The 21,320-nt window shown below is 47.0% G+C and overlaps 3 protein-coding genes across 12 annotated transcripts in view; 2 read left to right on the forward strand and 1 right to left on the reverse strand.

Annotated features, from left to right (window-relative positions):
* PTK2 (protein tyrosine kinase 2) overlaps positions 1–7,041 on the forward strand; it is a 188,481-nt gene extending 181,440 nt beyond the window's left edge. For all 9 annotated transcript variants that reach the window (XM_050330652.1, XM_050330596.1, XM_050330607.1 and 6 more), the window contains 4 exons: positions 553–659; positions 4,245–4,400; positions 4,863–4,943; positions 5,799–7,041. In XM_050330652.1, the coding sequence (XP_050186609.1) occupies positions 553–659; positions 4,245–4,400; positions 4,863–4,943; positions 5,799–6,008 (554 nt within the window). In that variant the 3' untranslated portion in view covers positions 6,009–7,041. The remainder of the gene's footprint in view (positions 1–552; positions 660–4,244; positions 4,401–4,862; positions 4,944–5,798) is intronic.
* Positions 7,042–8,193: 1,152 nt separating this feature from the next.
* On the reverse strand, positions 8,194–9,469 carry RPLP1 (ribosomal protein lateral stalk subunit P1). Its single transcript, XM_050330666.1, has 4 exons — positions 9,295–9,469; positions 9,122–9,196; positions 8,895–9,012; positions 8,194–8,315 (listed from the first exon to the last, which is right to left on the reverse strand). The coding sequence occupies exons 1-4, from the start codon at positions 9,364–9,366 to the stop codon at positions 8,236–8,238; spliced, it is 345 nt and encodes a 114-aa protein (XP_050186623.1). The 5' UTR covers positions 9,367–9,469; the 3' UTR covers positions 8,194–8,235.
* Positions 9,470–17,276: 7,807 nt separating this feature from the next.
* The window catches only part of AGO2 (argonaute RISC catalytic component 2), a 43,953-nt gene continuing 39,909 nt past the window's right edge, over positions 17,277–21,320 (forward strand). Inside the window, exon 1 of one of the 2 annotated variants that reach the window (XM_050311176.1) lies at positions 17,277–17,520. In XM_050311176.1, the coding sequence (XP_050167133.1) occupies positions 17,490–17,520 (31 nt within the window). In that variant the 5' untranslated portion in view covers positions 17,277–17,489. The remainder of the gene's footprint in view (positions 17,521–21,320) is intronic. The other variant, XM_050311185.1, reaches the window with a different exon arrangement.

Here is a 21,320-nt window from a genome sequence, read left to right on the forward strand (position 1 = left end):
TCAGTTCCAGGTACTACACAGAGATGTTTGGTGCAGTGTGTGTTCAGATTCCTTGTGCAGGCCCCAGACATGCAGTCAGCAAAGCCAGGGCAGTGTTTAGATCAACAGGCAGGAAGTGTCTGGAGAAATCTGAGTCAGTGTGGGACTTCACCCAGTGTGGAGTTCAGACATGTAAAACAGAAGTAGACACCTAAAGTTGGGTTTCCCAGTCTCAAGTGAATCACACCCAGGATTCCTTCCAGGAAGAAGTGCAGTTTTCCCAGACACACACAGCATGTTGGTACTGAGGGGTGAGAAGCTCTCAGGGGTGGAGCAGGTGTGCTTGGGAGCAGTAGCAGTTGCCCCATGTAGGGAATTCCGAAGTATCCTGTAAAACAGTCAAATTCTCACAAAGTGCAGCTCCTACAAACAGTGGATTCGCTGCAGGACACATAAAGATGTCCATCTCCTCTGCTAGTAGAGGAGAGCACGTGCAGCATGGACAGACCAGGGTGGTGCAGGTACATCTGGCACGTTGGTCCCCTAAAAGTGTGAACTGTCTTTGTTGAGCAGATCACGCAGCTCCGCCAAAGAAGCCCCCACGCCCTGGAGCCCCCGGACACCTGGGCAGCCTGGCCAGCCTGAACAACCCCGTGGACAGCTACAACGAGGGCGTGAAGGTACATTGCTCAGTGCCACCTGAGACACCCTCAGAGAGTCAAACATTGCTGCTCTGAGGTACTTGGGTGCTCCTGAAGTCCAAACCCTGGAAAGCAGAGGCGACCAAACGCCCCAAAGTAAACGCTGCCCTGGCAGCTCTGCAGGGAGGTGGGGAGGTAGCTGGTGGGCTCAGGTCCTCCATGACTGTGATTCAGCATGTTCCTCACCTAGAGCCTTGCCCAGGTGAGCTTGAAGAGCGTATGAGATGTCCCATATGGACACAGCCTCCCTTCCCTGCTCAGCAGGAAGGAGCACACCCAGGGTTCCCAGTTAACTCGAGTGGTACCAAAGTCTCTTGTTCTCGGTCAGAGGGAGGTGAGACCTGTCTGAACTGTGGTGCTCAAAGAGCTCTTGCTGCAGCACTCAGGCTCCTCAAATCCTACTAGCTCTGGGGAATAAGGAAGAGGGGAAATGGGCTGTCTGACCTGGGATTGAGATGCTTCCTGATGTGTTGTTTCATCTCCATAAATAGGCAATAAAGCCAAAACTGAACCTTGACAGCAGTTGTGTAGCAGAGATGCTGCTGTGAAACACAGTATCCTGCCCCTGCTGCAGTTGGTGTCCACAGAACTGCTCCTGAGGATGTCAGTCACTTCCAAAACCATCCCTCTGTGTGCTGTTCCTGCCTTTGGGGGGCTCCTGTTACCTTTCTAACCTTCAGGAAACAGCCCTGTCAAGCCTGTAGTAAAGAGCGGGAATCCATGTTGTGGTGGCCCCAGCGGCTGGGATAAGTCACCCTTATTTTAGGTGCTTTGAGAAAGTACAGAAACAGCCCAGTTTATCTAAGCATGAAATTCAAAACCTGCCATCAGAGCAGTATGTTCAGCACAAATTGATCCCAGGCACTGCCAGCCTGTCTCACTCCATGCTCTTGTTCTGGGATTATTGGAATGTGTAAGAATCAGCGTAAACAGCCAGCAGTGGTGAATTTGAGCAGGATTATTTTTTATAAACTGATGCCAGTGCTTTTTGAGCTGCCAAGCCTCAGAAAATGTCAGAAAGCAGTAACAGATGTGTTACTAAACTTGGCTTCTCTAAAATTTCCTTTCTAAATGCTGAGACTGGAACATGCAAAATGTTTTCTGAAATACATCTTTTTGACAAACAAACTAAACCTGAGCAGCCAAATACATCAGGAGTGACAAGTGAACAGGATTTGTGTACTAAACAGCTTCTTGAGTAGGAAAGAAGGGCTGATTTGATTTTTTTTTCCTGTTAAGATTTTCTTGAAATTGGGTGGTTTTATGTCCCATGAGGAAAACAGCCCGTTATTTTTTGGTATGGTTTTGTTAATGGCTGCAATCCTCAACTGAACATGCTTCTAGGATTCATTTCAGACTCCCTTTTCTGTACACCCAGTTCAGACTCCTGTTTCAGTCTCCCTTCTCTGCAGAACACAAATGAAGAGGATTGGGACTGCTTGTCCTCGGGAGCCTTCAGGGCAGGCCCCGGGGAGCACATGGTGTGTGTTCCTGGCTGAGGCAGAGTCAGCCACTTCCACAAGGAAACTCAGCACTTCAGAGTCTGCAGAGCAAGAGTGTTGATGTTGGGGAAAAACAAAGAGAAATCAAGTGTTAAGGTTGGGGGTGTTTGGAAGGTTAGGGCCTGGAATTCCATGGGTTGGGTTCTTGGTAGTTCTTCACCCCGACTGATTCGTCATTGAGAATGAGAGCTGCACAGTTACATGACCACGTATTTCCTATCATGACTTCTCTAAACAAAAAGAAAAGTTTCAGAAAGATGGATACAACATTTTCCTAAATCCAGTGAGTGCTGGATTGTTTGTGTAAAGGGCCCAGCGTTCCCAGGACAGGTTGTTCCCCACCACTGCCCTGGCCCTCTGCTCCATTCACCACTCTGCTGCTCGCCAGACTGGCTCGCTCCTGTCCAGCTTTGCATGATGTCCTCCCGAGTGTTCAGTCAGGAGGAAGCATGGGGTGCATGGCAAACCCTTCCCCTGCCCCCACGGGGGCACAGCAGGTCGTTCTGTAACACACAGACCAAGAGCTAACATGAGTGACCGCCGGGACTGCTGAGGATGCGTTTCCGTTGCAGGCTTTTTAACTGGTCTCTTATTGCTACACGTGTTTTGGGTTTGGTTTGGTTTGGTTTTTTCCCCTGCTGAGTTTTATTAATATTGTTTTTCTTTTTTTCCCTTCTTTTGGTAAATTTCTTTAACCTTCCCCCACATTCTGCTCAACCATAGCCATGGAGGGTAAGCAGTGCGTGAGCGTGTGTGTCTGTGCCCTATTCCAAAATGTCTTTGCATGAGACTTTGCCAAATCACTGTTTAACTTCTTGATTGCTGAAACCAATTGGAATCACAGCCTTTCCCTGCTGATTGAGCTGATTAGAGTGTTCTTTTTCCTGAAGTGCTTTCTGATCAATGCATTAGATTGAATCTCTGTAATAGCTGTTGGTACCCACTTCATGAAGTGCTACAAAATGAAACCACCACGTGCTAAATCCTGCACTCCTTCCTTACAGAAAGTCTCATCCAAGTATTTCACAGTTTCCTCAGGGCAGTAGCTCAGGTGCTTCAAGTGAAACATCTCTGGTGCCAGGACCAGTCCTGAGAACCAGCAGTAACCCAGTGTGGGGTGGGGGGGCCTGAAGTATTTCAGATCCCCAGGGTGGGCACCCACCCTGTGGCCAGGAGAAAATCAGCAGATTTTTAACCTTCTGCTTCCACTGAGTGGTTGCTTGGGCATCCCATAGCAGGGAATAGCTGCAGGAAACTGGGGTGGCTGTAGTTTTACAGTTCAGAAATACTGAGGACTTTACAGAAGAAGTTTGCAAGTTTTCTTTCATTTCTGTCCCAGGATTATTTCAGTCAGTCTTGGATTTAACTCCAGGCAGACTTGACTCGTTGGAAGTTTTGCATGAGTAAGGACTACAGGATTTTTAACCTATTAGTTTTTTTTCTGATCTGTTGGAAATCAGCTGTCTAAAAGCAGTCCATGTTTCCCACCTATAAAGGTGACTCCATTTTTGTTAACCTGCTGTGGAGTTTCACTAACAAAAGAATAATGTCACATAACCATAAAATTGTTTGGGTCTGAAAGGGCCTCAAAGATCATCTCATTCCAGTTCTGTTTTCCATATCAGTGTCTTACTATGTGCTCTGACACTGCTTTGGAGCACAAAAAAAAAAGCTCCTGGAATGAGGTACCTGATACCTGTTGCTTTAATAGTGGAACTTGAACCACTTGACATATTTGGTACTCCTCATTCCTCAATTATTTATTCTCTTCTGTGTTGAGGGAGTTATCCTGGAAGCATCTTTGGGAAACTCCTGGTAAAAATTGCCTGGTGTAATTTCACAGATCAGGTTCAGTCAGAAGAACTAAAAGAAACTTCCTTGAGATCCTGGAGTGAGTGTGCCCAGCCAGGACAGGGCACCAGAGGGACCGAGCTGGGGTGGAGTGGGGGCTGTTGGGAATATGAGGAATGGGAGCCCCTTCCCGGAGGCCTGCGGAGGTTGGGAAGCTGCTGAGCCCCATCTGCTGGGGACAGGAGGTTCAGCAGCCGCTCTCTGCTTCCAGATTCAGCCGCAGGAGATCAGCCCTCCCCCCACGGCCAACCTGGACCGCTCCAATGACAAAGTCTATGAGAACGTCACCGGGCTGGTGAAGGCGGTGATAGAGATGTCCAGTAAAATCCAGCCAGCGCCGCCCGAGGAGTACGTGCCCATGGTGAAGGTACAGAGACATTCCTCAAATTGAGGGTTATTTGTTTTCTGCATCTTCAAGTGGCACAGGAGAAACTCCCTGTGAAGCTGGAAATAGAAAAGCTTTTTGTGTGTGCGTAGGGTGGGTGACTCTTGGTCAGAGGCTGGACCTTTGGATCCTGTTCCCAGTATTATGCCCAGCAGTGCTTTATTCCCCAACTTGCCTGTGCTTATCCAGGGTGGTGAGTTGTGCACTGTCTTCTCCACATTTTCACTTTTTTAAGGAAAACTTTATGTTAACCCTTTGGGAACTTGTTCTGATGGTGAACCACACAATTGCAGGTGGGATTTTGAAGTGTCTCAGCCATGTTCTAACTCAGTTCTTATCCAGATGAGGAACTATGTGTGCTGCTCTCCTGCATTCCTACAATTCTCTTGTCTATTCATTCTAAGTCTTTAAACTTTTATTTCCTTCATTATTTTTTTTCCTTAGGAGGTTGGCTTGGCACTAAGAACTTTACTGGCAACTGTAGACGAGACCCTCCCAGTGCTTCCTCCGAGCACCCACAGAGAGGTATGTGGAGCTCACCTGATGCTCAGCCTTTACCTTTCCACAGCCTCAGCCAGTGGGGACAGCTTTTGGTGCTCCCTGCTTGGCACGGGCACACATTTCGGTTCACTGAGCAGGCTGAACTCCTGTAAGTCGACATTAAATGAATTTTATTAGAATTGCTGCATGGACATAGGCTTAGTGTTAGTGAGGATGCTCAAACTGGATGTAAGTACTAAGGAAGAGGACATAAATCCCAGTATTCCAAGGCAGGGAGACCATCTAGGGGTTAATTCAGAGTCACTGAACAGGTAATTGAGCAGAGCTTGGTGCAGCTGGAAGGTTTCCTGTAGTAACCTAGTTCTAGATGAGACGTGACAGAGCTTTCAGTGAAGTTCATGAGTAAAACCATTTTCCTCCAAAATCTTGGAACAAGTGTGATAATGAGAAGGACAGAGAATCAGACAATCATCCTGGTTTAAGCCATGTGGTTAAGCAGCCTGCATGTGCCTTCTTGATCTGTTTTATTTTGTAGAGCTACTTCTGTGCCTACAGAGCTGCTTTGTTAGTAAAAAGAGTGACGATAAGAGGGACCTTGGAAACCCATAGTAATGTGTTAGTGCCAAGATGTGGGTTAAAATCCACTACCTGGGTCTTGGTGGTGTTTAACAGCAGGTGGCTCAGCAGCTGATCAGGGCTGCTCCTGATCTCCACCCAGGGTAGAGCAGCAGCTGCTAAATTCCATCTGCTGCTCCACGTGGTGCCCACAAGACATCCCTGGCTGCAATCAGGGATCTCAGGCAGGGGCTGTCTCTGTGGCATCGCTATGAGTGCAGTGCTCCAAACACCCCCCCAGCTGACAGAACCGTCTCGTTGCAGATTGAGATGGCACAGAAGCTGCTGAACTCGGACCTGGCCGAGCTCATCAACAAGATGAAGCTGGCCCAGCAGTACGTGATGACCAGCCTGCAGCAGGAGTACAAGAAGCAAATGCTGACGGCTGCTCACGCTCTGGCCGTGGATGCCAAAAACCTGCTGGATGTTATCGACCAAGCCAGACTGAAAATCAGCCAGTCCAGGCCGCACTAAGCACTGAGGGAAGAGTGTCATCAGTCTTGGAGTTCTGCTTGCGACAGGATGTTCTTCACCTTCCACCAGCAGTGAGGATTAACCCAGTGCAGTCCTGGCTTTCCAGCGCCTCTCGCTTCAGCAGACCTGACCGACCGCCGCTGGTTCTCTCATCGCAGCAGTTTAACCCAGTCTTTATCGTAGAGCCAAGCTGGTCTGGGATTCAGAAGTGGCATCACCACAGATGAGGTTTGTACAGGAGGAGCCCTCGGGAACTCAGAGCCACGGAGTGCAGGGCCCTCTGCACCATCGCGTGGAGCTGCCACAGGGTCACGGTCTCGGAGCCAAAACTGTTGGAGCAGCAGATCGGGGAAAGATATTGTGAAGTGAAGAATTCGGGGAAACCTCAGGGCTGAGAATTCTTGCCCACAGTATATGAACTATCCAGACTGGAATTTTTTTTTTTATTAGAACACTTATGTCGCAATATGCTAATCACGATTTACAGAGAAAGAATAAAAAGCTATATTTTCAAGACTTCGGTCATTTCAAGACAAACTAAAGCCCTCTTCATCTTCCTGCCTTTTTCTTTTACGTGACTGTGTGAAGCATTTGTTTGGAACTAGCTGTAGGACACAACTGAACACTCGTCTTTTTCACCAGGATAACGTGCCAGTTCTTTTGTAGCAATGTTGTTTTCCTTGGAAGTGAAAATGCTGCTTTGTACCAGAGCAATTCAGAGCTGCATTTAGAGGAGTTCTGTAACCATCCATGTCCCCCATTTTTATATAATTTATAAAGACAGATTAAAGCCATGATGACTATTTTAAACCCACTGTAGTTAACTAACCCATCCTTTTGTCTATCTTGCCTGGGAGGAGTTACAGTAGAGCAGTGTAATTAGATTTTCCTTGGTTTTCCAGTTATGCCATCTGTTCTGTTGAAATAAAAACCACACTCCCTTTTTGCTGTTGAGGGATATAAATTATTCTCAGGAAGAATATAATAAACTGTACAGTTACTTTGACCTATTAAAAAGGTGTTACCAGTGAAACTCTGACTGTATTATTTCATGTGTGTGCACTGCAGAAGAAATCACTGAGGATTTTCTCTGCTTGGAGTTTTCCCCTCACCCTAATCCACAGGCTTTTAAGAATTCATTTATGCAGGACCTGAGGAGCAACAGTAGGTAAGGACTGAAGGAGGAAATCCCAAGATTTAATTCTTTTGAGAAAGCAGTTTTTCCTCCAGCACAGAACAAGTCAGTGTTAACCCCTGTGTGACTTGTAATTGCTTTGAAAGTCCTTCAGACTTTTATAATTAATTTTCTTGGTGGAGGTTACTTTATAAAGGCCTGGGAAACATCACAGTGGAGGGTTTGCAGGAGCTGTTTTGGAAGCTCAGGCAAGTGCTCAGCAGCAGCACAGGGACCAAATTCTCCCATGAGTGCCTGTGTCTTTTAAAATAAATGAGCTTCCCACAAAAGTAATTACAGTTTTTTGTGAAGATAGGACAGTGCAGAGTGCACGGGTGGTTGGTTTAGATGTGGAACCACCCTCCTACACAACTTGGGAGCCCTTCTTACACACCTGGAACATCCTGCAATGCTTAGTTTTAATACTTTGGAATACATATTTGGAACAGCCTTTAACTTGTTCAATTGCTGGCAAAGTCCTGGTACTTCTAAAGTTGCTCCTTTCACAGAGCAATGTTAAATCATCTCCCCATCCACCCTCCAAAGCAGTTTTCAGAGAACTTTTTTTTCTGGAATGGCAAATAAATTCTGCACCTTACACAATCTCAGGCCTTCACCTGAGAATTGCAGGGTTTTCCCCCACTGTGAAATGCACCTGATCCCTGCTGTGCCCCAGCACCTGGGACAAGGTGGGAGCTGAACTGCTGGTAAGGCTTGAACGAGAGATGTTACAGCACGAGAGACAGCACCAGTTGTGTCTTAGCACTGTTAACACAACCACATTCTGTAGCTCCAAGCTGGTGTCACATCCCATGCTCCCTGGGATTACATTCCCACCTTTGTCCATAGGTTATGGATGCAATTAGGAGCTGTAACTCTGCTTGTGGAGTACAAAAACCTGACAAGTTGTAAAGCCCCACAGTAATGCACAGTGACAGTTCCAGCATCCACAGGTAACACCCTCATGCTCCACCTACTCCCCTTCACACTGATCCACAGGAGAGACAGGAATACAAGTAGATGTTCTTTATTACAGGCAGGTAGAAAACTTAATTAGTCAAAAAGACCAAAGCCCATGTCATCATCAGATTCCTCTGATTCTTCTTTCTTTTCCTCTTCCTTCTTCTCCTCAGCTGGAAAAGGAGAAAGGAGTCAGGTTTTATGTCCGTGTTAACAGCTCGAAAAAGCCACAAAAGGCTTCCCGTATACTGACTGTAACATCAAGAAGCAAGACCTGAGCAGACCTAAAAATCTAAGCCAGCAAGGCAAGGAGACCAGTGTTTGTACTACTGGGAAAGTGGTGGTGTGCCTGAAAAATTAATTTCTATCAAGCCTAAAAAACTTTGGAGGAGATGCTGATGACATAATGGGAACATCAGCCCTGACTCCGAGCTAACACTAATGCTGCAACACTGACCCAAAGTGCAACATCAGCCTTTCCAAAGGGGACGGTGCTGAAGACTCACGCACAGACCGTGAGGCACAAACCACATTAAAACAGTGCCTGTAACTGGTCCTCGCAAAGCTGCGGATGCCCCATCCCTGGAAGTGTCCAAGGCCGAGCTGGATGGGGCTCTGAGCAACCTGTTCTAGTGGAGATGTCCCTGCCTTCGGCAAGGGAGTGGACTAGCTGACCTCTAAGCTCCCTCTCACCCCTCCTCATCCCCTGGATCCCCACTTCCACGCCCCTGCCGGGCACAGCCGGCACTCACCGGGGGCGGCTCCTCCGGCGGGCGCGGCACCTCCGGCAGGGGCGGCAGCAGCCGGGGCCCCTCCGCCGCCCGCGCCCACGTTACAGATCAGGCTCCCGATGTCGATGTTCGCCAGCGCCTGCAGGGAACAAGGAGCGGCAGCGAAGCCTCGTTAACACGGCGTGAGGGTTGGGGGGAGCGCCACGTGCCGCCCCGGCCCGGCCCGGCCCGCGGCCCCTCTCGCCCACCTTGGCGAACAGCCCCGGCCAGAAGGGCTCCACGTTCACTCCGGCCGCCTTGATGAGCGCGTTGATCTTGTCCTCCTGCAACGAGAGCGCGGCGGTGAGAGCGGGCCCGGCGCGGCCCCTCAGGGCGGCCATGCCGCGCGCCCGCCGCCGCCATCTTGTGCGGCCGCACTCACCGTCACGGTGACCTCGTCGTCGTGCAGGATGAGGGCGGAGTAGATGCAGGCGAGCTCGGAGACGGAGGCCATGGCGGGGCGCGGTGCTGGTCGCCGGGTGGTTCGGCCTTAGCTTCGTGAGAAGGACTCAGCACCTTGGGCCGCCGCGGAGCGAGAGGGGGCGGGCGCCGCGGCGCGGCTTTATAATGGCGGTGGATGATGTCATCGGAACGTCACGCCCACGTGACCCCCCCGCGCATGGCGGGCGCTCGCTCCTCCCCGCCCCCCCCCCGCCGCTGTTCCTCACCGCCCTCAGGGCGGGGAATTCCTTCCCAAACATCCAACGTTCCGTCCTGGAATAGCCCCGATCACCGAGTCCAGCCTAGCCCACCCGTGTTCCCCCACTGCCGCATCCACACGGCTTTTAAATCCCTCCCATCACTGCCCTGGGCAACTCCTGGGGGTGGAAAACTCCTTTGGTGAAGGAATTTTCCCTGGTATCCACGCTAATTCTCCCTGGCGCAAGCTGAGGGACGCACACAACCTCCCTCCCCCCGCTATTTGGGGTGTCCCTGCCTCGCAAACCATTTTCTGTAACTTATATGTAATAAAATGGAGGAAAAAAAGGTGCAGAATGAGCTGTTGGTGAAAACTTCCCACTGCCCAGCTTCTCCAGAACTCTGTAACCTGTGGAACCCGACTTCTTCCACCTGAATATGAGGAAGAATTTCTTTCCCATGTGTGTGACTGCACACCGGAACAAACTGAGAAGTTGTGGAGTCTCCCTCACTGGAGATATTCCAGAACTGTCGACACAATCCTGTGCCACGTGCTCTGGGATGACCCTGCTGGAGCAGGGGGGGTCGGACCAGATGACCCACTGTGGTCCCTTCCAACCTGAGCTGTTCTGTGATTCTGATGAGCCCCAGCGAATTCCAGCCTTTTGCTCCAAAGGAATAATCAGATTGTGAAAAAGAAATGATCACTCCAGGGTTTTTTCCATGTTCTTGACAGACGTGCATTGGATAAGCCTCGCTATGTGCCTGGGAATATCTGGATCCTCCTAGAAGCTGTGCCATGAAGAACAGGGAGGTGATTTGGGACAGCCAGCACGGCTTCAACACGGGCAAGTCCTGCCTGACCAACTGAGGGGCCTTCTGTGTTGGAATGGCTCCATCAGTAGAGAAAGGAAGGGCTACAGATGTCATTTGTCTGGATTTCGGTCAAGCCTTTGCCACAGTCCCCCACAGCATCCTTCTCTCTAAATTGGAGAGGGCGATTTGATGGATGGACTGCTCGGCGGGTGAGGAATCGGTCCCATCCAGACCGTAGTGATCAACTGCTCGGTGTCCAGCTGGAGATCAGTGATGAGGGATCATCACTCACCCCTCAGGGGTCCGTATTGGCACCAGAATGGTTTCACATCTTCGTCAGTGCCGTGAGCAGGGGAATCGAGTGCACCCTCGGCGGATTTGCAGATGACTCCAAGGTGAGAGTGTGGCTGACATGCCTGAGGGATGGGATGTCACCCAGGGTGGACGGTGCTCTGAACAACTGGATCTAGGAAAAGGTGCCCCTGCTCGTGGCATTGGGGCTGGACTAGCTGACCTTTAAAGGTCCCTTCCAACTCATACCATTCTATTATAAATAAGGCAAGCTTTCAAAAACAAGCTAGAGCAAAATTATTTGATCATTTGATCATTTGCTTGAAAGCTTAGAATCCTAAAACGACAATTTTCCATTCCCAGCAAAGCATATCTGACACCCTGCTGTTGTAATGTTCCCTCATAAAAACCTGAGGATATATTCGACCATTACAAGCAAAACTGAGGTAGGCAAGAGGGACTTGACCTCTTGTATCCATCCCTTCCTAATGATCAAGAACAACTCAGAATTTCACTAAATGAAGATCTGACACCGCTCACTGACAGAGATGATAAATGCAGAGCCTTGCAGTTCTTGACTTGTGGGTGCTTAACCCTATTAAGTGGGGTCACCAGCTCTGAATTTAAGCATTTACTTAAACTTCCTATTGAAGGCACAGGGCAATTGGTCTACATTTTTATACCTAACTCGAAGTAGCAAATAAATGCATCTTTGCAGTGGGATGTAATATCCTGGAACCTGTGTCACTGTTGAGTGCTCGAGGATGGGATTTCACAAATGACTTGCATGAGCCTGCCTTGTCTGTCCCTCACTCCAGTGTTGCCAAGCCCTCCTGTGCCGGTGGTCCGTGGGATGACCTGACTGGAAACCAGCAACATGGAAATAAGGTTCCTTTTCAATCAAATGGACTTGCCAATGATGCTGACCTGGGAGAGTGTGCAAACAGAGAACAAAATTGAAGGTTTAACAGACATGGGTTTATAACGGTTTTGATGTAACAGTCTCTAAGCTAAAAGTTTTGAGAAATGCTGATGCGTTGTTAAAAAATAAAATACGAAGACCTAAAATTTAAATGTGACATTCACATAAGCTTAGGCTTTGCTTGGCAAAGATGTTAATTAAATGAGATTTGCCTGCATCCTTGCTTCATGGCTGTCTTCCTGCATCTAGTGAGTGACACTGATAAAGCTGCTCTGTAGGAGCTCAGAATAAAGTTTTGATGAAAACAAATCACTGTGTAATAAGAAAGCAAAAAAACCTCCAGTTGTGTTGCTTCAAAATCTTTTTGAAGCCTGTGTATCTGGTCAGGATTGCTGGTTAATAAATCTTAATTCCAAGGGAGGTCAAGGGTCCAGAAAATTGCAGAGGCACATGTTTCTCACCTCTGATCCTGCAACTGTCTGTACTCTTTGCTATCTAACACATTGTCATCCTTTTGGAGCAGAGCAGTCTCCATTCTGGATGAATTGATAGCAAATAGATGAGGGCTAAAAAAAAAAGTTTGCATGCTTCTGTGTTTTCTACAATGCCAGGGTAGTGAGTTATTTCCAGGGTGAGGAGGTTTAGGATAATAATACAACTGTTTTATTAGCAAGCTGTTACAGGATTGCACAGGACTGTCTTCATGGTAAACAAGACACCTAACTTGGCTATGAAACTTCCCTGAAGTCGGTATTTTACACTTAGAGGATGGTAAAGAGCAGTGGCAGAGATCTGGCAGGATATGCTTGTGGATTGCTTAGCAGCCAAGTAAGGAAGACAAGAGCAAGATGCAGATTAACTTGGTTTGCATATATATCTATATATATATAATATATACAATATATACACACACACATGCAGCATTTAAAGAATTAGAGATTCTTGTGCTATAAGTGCTTAGAACACTGATGAATTGTGTCAGTTTGAAAATTTAAAACAAAACTTTGCAATTAGTTCTCCCAGACATTATCACTCCACATTCATTCTGACACTTTATCCGTCATTATCGCTGCATATGCAAAGCAGTCAGTCCTTAGCACTTCACCCTAAATTAGCTGTGAGTGGGCACCACTACAGAGCTGCTGCCTTATTGTTAGAACATGACCGAGGTCACTGGTATTCATCAAAGTTGTCAAACTCAAGAGTTCTTCACTAAGGAGACCTGAAGTTGATAGTTCCTTTCTCTTTCCCTGCCCTTGATGAACTATTTTGTTGTTGCTTTTAATCTTCCTGAAGTGATTCTTCCTTTTAAGAAAGGAAGCCTTTCTCCAGCTCTCAAGGCTTCACTTTCTCAGTGACCAAAGGCAACAGTGTGGCCCGCAGGACCAGATTGTCCCACTGTGCCAGGCACTGCTGAGGCCTCACCTCAAATTCTGTGTTCAGATTTGGGTTCTTCACGACAGGACATTCAGGTGCTGGGGTGGGTCTGAGGAAAAGCAACAGAGCTGGGGAAGGAGCTTCCTGCAAAGGAGGTTGTGGCCAAGGGAGGTTGGTCTTTTCTCCCAGGTAACAACAGGACAAGAGGAAATATCCTCAAGTTGTGCCAGGGGAGGTTTAGAATGGATATCAGGAAAAAATTTCCCTATGGAAAGGATTGTCAAGCATTGGAACAGGCTGCCCAGGGGAGTGATTGAGTCAACAGCCCTGGAGGTATTTAGAAGATGTGTAGATGTGGCACTGAGGGACATGGTTTAGTGGTGGACTTGGCAGTGCTGGGTTAATGGTTGGACTCGATGATCTTTTCTAACCTAAACAATTGCGTGATTTATTTCAACACCTTCACCCAAAGGCAACAGGTTAAATTCTTTCCATCTTCCAACGGTGGGAAGGTGTTGGTAGATAATCACAGAGACATAGAGTCATAGAATGATTTGGGTTGGAAGGGACCTTAAAGACCATCTCAGTCCAACCTCCCTTCCACTAGACCAGGTTGTTGAGAGCCTCATCCAGCCTGGCCTTGAACACTTTCAGGGACGGGGGATTCTCTGGGCTGGTTTCACTCATCTACTTTGAGTCCTTGTTTATGTGCTGTTTACCAGGACAGTCATCCCCTCCTGTAACTGTTTTCCACTGTTTTTTTGCAGTTGTGCCTGCTGTGCTGTACTGATCTGTTAGAGTTTAGAGTTTGACATAAGAACTGTAGACCTTCAAGTTGCTCTCTTGAATTCTGTTGATGAGCAGTTTCAGGTACAGTATTTGCTTCCTTTATTTCTTTTTGGAAACTCCTTTTCTCCTTGGGTGGTTTTTTTGGTTTTGTTTCCTTATAACAAGGCCAGTACAACAGAAAACAAAATTCTGATACTACTTAGAATTGTAATAATCAGCGTATGTACACATCCCCAATAGGTGGTGCTGCATCTTTTTCATAGTGTCTAATTGCTGTATTGTTGGCCCTGATCACCTGGAAAAGTTGTCTTTTTGAGTAAACTGAAGTTTGTAATCTAATAGTAATAAATGCTTCTTTTAAAAAATAAATATTGTAATTCTTTTAACAAATGTGGTTTTGTAGCTTAGTAGTTGGAACAGTTATCTTACTGTAGAAAGACAAAAATCGGGTGTTGGTCCCTCTACTGTGGATTGATTGTGATTAAATCATTAATTGTTGAAATAACAAACAGTCCCTGATTAGGGGACCAGACCCTCAAAGTCTTTGTAACCATGTGAATACATTAGATCACAGAGCCATGGTCTTCACTTTTGTTCTGATTTTAAATTCTTATGCAAAGCAGAACACAGAGTACACAACAGGTCTAATGCACACACTCCAGGTAACATCTTAAAAGTTTTAAGATGGAAAATATAAGCTTAAATCCCCTCCAAGTCAAGAACAAAATTTCCATCCTTCTGCTCTGAACAAAAATTTTTGCCACTGTATTATTGTAAGCAATGACTGCAAGACATTTAAAAACTCTGGGGCTTTTAAAGTAATTAGTTTTAAAAGGGAAGAGTTGGTACTTATGGCAATCAATAAGAGCCTGTTTGTATATAAAATATTTCCCCCAGATTGCTGCTGCTATAAATGAGTTTTAAAAGCTGCTCCTAAATACCATCTTTGCTTCCAGAATGATTAGAACATTCTCTTTTCTTTTTTTTTTTTCCCAAAAATAGTGATTTCTTCCATGAGAGATATCACAGAAGATATTCTGTGAGAGTTCTGGGAAATGTCATCTTGGAATCCAGCAGTTAGGACAGGTATTGTGTCCAACAGCCACTCTATTTTTCCTTTAGAGAAACCTAATTTTAAGTGTTTAAGCAGCTGTTCTTATACTACCATATAATCGTTAATACAGCATATAAAGAACATGTTATAAAAGAACGCTGTTACAGAGCTTTCAGACCAAACCTTTTCAAGAACTGAGGCCTTTTTTGGGTGAAATTTCCTGGTAAGACATAATTAGGTTTTACTGTGCTCCAAAACATCAGTTGTCAGTGCCAGAAAGCATTAGAAATAAAGCAAGTGACATGGCCCAAAACGAGTGTGTGAACAGAGGTAGAAGAGAGCTGTAATTCTCTTCCATCAGATGCACAGAAATTAAAATAGTACCATGAAAACATGCCTACAGGAACAGCAGCACTTCTACATGAGAAAATAGTGCTTAAATAAAAGCATTTAACTAATTTATTATTTAACTGTGCAGCCCTGCAGTTCTGTACAAACCGCGATAAGCCCTTTTGCTTATGAAGTGCTAAATCCACAGGAATCAGCTCTAAATCAACACAATTATATTGCACTCTAGGATGTTCAAGGTATTAATTGCTATTTTCAGGATCTCTGTTTTCCAGGGAACTTCTGAAATCAATTTCAGAGCATCCCGTGGAGCTGGAGAGAAGTGTGGGATATGTGTTCACTGTTTTGTAAAACCTCCCCTTGTATCTCACCTGTCTTCTGTTGCTTGTTGGCAACATTCAAACTGCAGCATTTTCAAACTGCTACCAGAGTACCATAATGTACTTTTAGCCTCACTGTTGGTCAGTGCTGCTCATCAGGGTGACCAAATTAGTCAATTGGACATTTCTAGAAACCTGTCAGTGTATCTTTATGCTCTTTTTTTTCTTAAATGCAGGTCTAACAGGCATAATAGTCTGTGTAATCATCAGTGAAGTTATATTCCTGATTGGATTGAAGAGATTGATTTAAATAGAGTATCAAAAAAATTAGATGTCGATACAGGGACTGCATGGTTTCTTCCTGTCACCTCAGCAGAAAAGCCAAATTTGCCTCAGATAACTCTCTTCTGGCTCTTGGTTTTGGGTTGTTGTGAAAAAATGTTACCCAGCTCCTCATAGAGAGGAAGACAGCAACCCCCTTGTCAGCTCCCTTGTTTATCTTTTTGCTAGAGCTGCCTGGTTTTACTTGAAAACTAAAGTTGACCCATAATTTTGTCCTTTATTTGTTTATAGTTATGGGTAAATCTTGACTTTCCAGCAACTTGAGAAGCTTGGAATGGAGACAAATCTGAAATCACTGCAGTGGAAACTCTAGTGGTGACAATGGTTTCAGGAGCAGTTCACTTGAAGTGAAAGCTGAGCTGTTAATAGCAGCCCTTGAATATCTACAAGTATGACCCAAAAGGGTAAACACTTCGGAGCACTGAGATGCTTCGTTATCACTTCAAATATGAACTGATGAAGGAGGATATTAATTGGTTTGACAAACCATAGAAGCCATATGTTTGCCTTGTCCTTTGGCAGATAATATTTAGTGAAGGAATTCGGTTGAATTTGAAGGGGCTTGACTGATCTGGAATGAAAACTGCATGAATTTATTAAAGGCTTCCACATCGACATGGAGGAGGTGATTGAAAGGATGGACTGTGCTGCTGTACTGTTAACTCCGTAGGTAACTCCTTCTGGTGGAAGTGAGCATCAGTAAATCGCTCTTTGACTCCTTGGAAGGTTTAAGATTTTTTGTTTTCCTCCTTTCTTCTGCTGAAAGGAAGAGGTACCAATTAGATGATTTCAAAGCATGACAGTTCCTGCAGGAATCATCATCGCCGATACAGCTGGGTTTCATAGATACAACCAAAAGTGGATGTGGTATGGAGGTGCAAGATCCATGAGGGGACCTGAGGTTTTCACAGCTGCAGGAGGAATTAAGAGAAATGAAACAATCCAATCCAAATTTCAAGTAAACAGCGCATATGTGTAATATCGGTATCATTCCAGCATCCCTTTTAAACACGTGTAAGGAAGAGAGGTAGTGCAGAAAGCTGGAGGCACACAGTCATTTTCCAAGGTTTCATTGAAAGCAAAGGACAAGAGGACACAGCTGCGCCAGGGAAGGTTTAGGTTGGACATTAGGAAGAAATAATTCAGAGAAAGGGTGATTAAGCACTGGAATGTGCTGCCTAGGGAGGCGTGGAGTCACCGTCCCTGGAGGTGTTTAAGGAAACACTGGACGTGGCACTGAGTGCCGCGGTCTGTTTGACATTGGTGGTGTGCGGTCATAGGTTGGACTCGGTCATCTCAGAGACCTTTTCCACTCTAACTGATCCTGTGATTCTTCTTCTCTTCTTCTTCTCCTGCTCCGCTCCCGCTTCCCGCCCGCCCGGGCCGGAGGGCGGAGCGCCCCTTCCCCGTGACCCCGCAGCTCCTCCCCTCTCCCCTCCCCGCTCCTCAGTGCCGCCGAGTAACCTGGATTCCCGGCCCTCCTCCTCCTCCCTCTTTCTTTTCTTTTTTTTTTTTTTTTTTTTTTTCCTCCTCTCCCCTTTTCTTTTCCTCCCCCCTCCCCTCCCCTTCCTCCTCCTCCTCCCCTTCCCCCGACAGCGTAGCCGGGGCTCGGGCTCGCTCCCTCCCCCGTGCCCTCCCCTGGAGCCGCCGCCGCCGCCTCCGCCGTCGCACACGGAGACATGTACCCGGGAGCCCCCTCCGCCGGACCCGGTGAGGCTGCGCCCGGGTTTCTCTCCCTCCCCCGCTCCCCCCGGAGCGGCTTTCCCGGCCCGTGTCCGCGGGGAGCCCCGGGAGCGCTCAGCCCCCCGGCTCGGGCCTGGCTGGAGCCGCGGCCGGCGGAGGAAGGAGGGTCAGGGCGCCGCCGCCACCTCGGGCAGGGCGGCCGCGTGTCCGGAGGCCCCTCTGAGGGGAGGGTCTCCTGCCCTGCCCCGCTCTGCCCTCCCTCTGCCGAGCCCCGGGTCTGGCGCAGCTCCCGCCGCGGAGCGGGGTCTCCATTTCCTCGCTCCCGGCTCCATCCTGGCATTCCCGGCTCGCCGCGTGTTCGGCCGCGCTGCGATAGTTGGTGTTGGGGAGGTGCGGGGGAAGCGCGTCCACATGTCGGGAGCGGCCGGGAGAGGTGATGGGCTGCCTGAGGTGTCCTCGGGCTCTGCTCTGCGGGGAAATCTGGGAGCAGAAGGAAACGTGGACGTGCAGAGAAGAGTTACCAACTTGCTCAGAGACATTTAATACCGTTTAGGGGAAATAGAGGTTAATGCTGCGCGAGTTTGTGCAGTTCATTATGGGACGGTGTTTTAGGCTGTTTCTGTGGTGACAGTTCTTACGTACAAACTGCAGTTTTTGCGTGACTGGCACCCAGTTTTCTTCTAGAAAAGTTTTAAAATAAATGGAACTGTATTTGATGTTGCTGTTCTCACCAGTTTTGCATAAAATCTCTTCCCTTGGGGTAATCTAGCAAAGAATAGTGTAGTGAAGTACAGGACCTATAACTGAGATGTCTTTTACTGCGCCTCTTACAGATGCGTTCTCTGTAAAAGCATTAAAGCATTCATGTCTTGGGATCCACAGCTAGTTGCTGGCTTCTTTATTTTTTTGGTCTGATTTTATTCTCTGCAAGGGACAAGAATCAAGAAAGACAATCAGGATGATTGTTTTGAAATACAGCGCCTCTGTTTTTACTTTCTCTTCTTTCTGCAGTGCACGAAAACTCTCTCTAGCACAGCAGAGGAACAGGTCTCTGCAGCTCGTGTGTCCAGAGGGACATTCATGATTTTGCTTTCATGTGTACCATCATTTGCACATTTCAGTACCAATAACTGTGCATAATAGTGATGTAATTCTTTGGTGTCTTCTAGTGTGGAGTTCCCTTGCTCAGGGACAGATACACTTCGGATTTACAGGTGTTCATGGTGCTGTTGCTGCTGAGGCTGTTGTGTTCACCTCCTGGTGATACATCTTGTTCCGAATTGTGCTTAAGGAGGCAGATAATTAAAAATATTACCAGCATGTGGGCTGAGAGTAGTTTTATGTGTGGGAGTCTCTTTACCTTCTTTTATTTACTCTCTATCTGATCCTACCACTTTCCCTTTCGCTCAGAATGATCTTAGCTCCAGTTGGTGGTTGCTGTTTACCTTCAGGGACCTGTGTTCAGTGTGAGAGGACGTGTTCCCCTTCCTGGAACAACCCTCTCCTAACCCCGGGCTCTTGGTAGAACAACTTTCCCCAAGCTCAGGGTTGCTGTGAGTTGTTCCCGGTGTGTGTCTGGGGCTCCTGCTGTTCTGCTCCCTCCAACTGAGCTCATCTTGAGCCTTGTTTACTTCCGAGTTTATCTGTGTGGCTCAGCCCTTTCCCCCCGTGCAGAGCTGGGCAGTGGCGGTGTCTGTGCTGGGCTGTGAGTCGGTCTCTACACGGTGAGGCTCTGCTTCCTTCCTGTGAAATCATCCACTGAGAGCCTCAGCAGCACAGTGGCTTCCAGCAGCCCAGACAGCTTCCTGCTGCACTCCAAAATCACCAAGTCTTGGAGTTTTTTAGGAGAGCGTGGCTGTGCTGTGGACCAGCAAACAGGGACTCTCAGAAAGATGCTTCGCTGCCTTCTGCAAGGCTACTGCATGTGGCCTGTGAGCTGCCAGGGAAGTCCCATTCCAAACACACTGAAATCCTGTTCAGGGGAGAGAGCAGAAGTGTGGTTTACAGCCCCTCACCGAGCCGCAGCTGCTATGAGCGCACCAGAGCTCCAGCCTCTACACATCTGTCAGCAGATCCTTGACACTGAGTAAACGCTCCATCCCTGTCTGCCATAACCCGGATCCCGACTCCGGACCTCACTGATCCACACGAGCTACTTTGTTCTTCCAGCTCCCGCTGCCAGCCAGGACCCTGCAGCCAGGCCCATCCCGAGGGTGCCCGTGGTGCTGGACTCCTGCCAGTGTAATCGCTCAATTTGCCACAGGGTTTGCTATTTTAGGCTTAATTCTTTCTCTGGAAACAGTATCAAGAGAGTTGGGAGGCCGTATCTGACTAATTTCAAAAAGTTGCTGCCAAACGTGGAAACTTCATTTAAACGTGCTGTTATATCTGGAGTAAGGTGGTTTTTTGTACACGAGGGGGACATTGTGAAATCACTCTTTCCACGGTTAGGAAACCTGTGATCCCCTTTCCTTTCCCCAACTACTGTCTGAGTTATTGCCTTGGTGTTGAACTTACTGTGATATTGTGCCCATACCTTTTTTTTTTTGCCTTCAAGAAACTGTGAAAAGTAAAAAATCTGAAAATCTGAGAGAGAGTTCTTTGTTTTTTAAAGAAAAGGTTTGATGCTGCTACTTTTTGGTTTGTCTTTTTCTGTAAGGACAGAAAAATGTCAAAAAGGCGTAATAAAAATAGTCTCAGTTAAAAGACTTGATTAAAAGTTGCATAAACTTCTGGAACTTACACTGCTTGGTGTTGATGTACTTATAAATTCTAAACTTTGCACACCATAGATTCCTTTTTTTGAAAGGATTTTTGGGTTTTGCCTGCTACACAAGGTCTTAATTTATTGTTGAAGCGGCGATTGCCTGAAAAAGAGTGACTTCATGGAAGGGATTATGGCTTTGCATGTGAAATAAAACCTTTTTTACCCAGCACAAGAAACAGCTTTATCAAATCAGTGAAATTAAGATTATTTTCTCACTTGTTTAGTTGTAAGTTACCTTTTTAAAACTGTGAATAGACTGTTGAAAATTTTAAGTGTTATTTCAGTGCATGTGCTTGTTTTTACTTCCCATATATTTTCTTGAAGATATTAGGTGTTGGGTGTTGATTCCCTTTAGGAGTCTTTAGTCCCAAAATGTGATGCAGAGAAAGGTGTGCTCATGCCTTAGTTGGGGTGGTAGAATTGGCATCTTCTTCGTCTCCTGGAATTTAACTCCACCAGTGTCCTACTGGCTTGGGTTTCAGCAGCAGCAGGAGCTCCTCTGTACCTCTTGTCAAAGTTCTGCCCTTCTCTTCTTTTTCTCTTCTTTTTGGGGTGGATCTAGATCTGCTCTTACTGTGCTAAATCTGCTGGTATCACAGAGTTGCCCAGTTTCTTTGGTTTCTTTGGCTTAATTTTAGACAGTAAATTAAAGCTGACACTCACTGTTAAGCTGCCACTTGTAGAGGAGGGAGTGAGAACTTCGCGTACTTTCAGCTCTCTTCCCTTTTGTGTGAGAGTTTTTCCTCAAATTGAAGTTGCATTTGACAGAGTTACAGCCTGCAGCATGCAGCATAACTTTTCCAGGCATATTGTTGTCATGAGCAGTATGTTTTCCTAAGGAAGGGAGAGATTCCATGTCACTGTGTCGCCTCAGCCCGCTGCGTAGTCTGCAGGTGGCTAAGGATGAGGTGAAGAGATAATTGGTGGTGTCAGATGTGCAAACCAAACTTTCTCCTTTGCTTGGTGAACTGAAGGATCCTGTTGGCTATTGAAAGGTGAAACATTGTGTTCAGCAGTGGTTCTCTTACCGACTCTGCACTTAAATGGGATTTTGTGAAAT

Source organism: Myiozetetes cayanensis, unplaced genomic scaffold (assembly GCF_022539395.1).
Source record: "Myiozetetes cayanensis isolate MyiCay16 unplaced genomic scaffold, myiCay2020 scf1, whole genome shotgun sequence".
NCBI classification, from domain to species: Eukaryota; Metazoa; Chordata; class Aves; order Passeriformes; family Tyrannidae; genus Myiozetetes; species Myiozetetes cayanensis.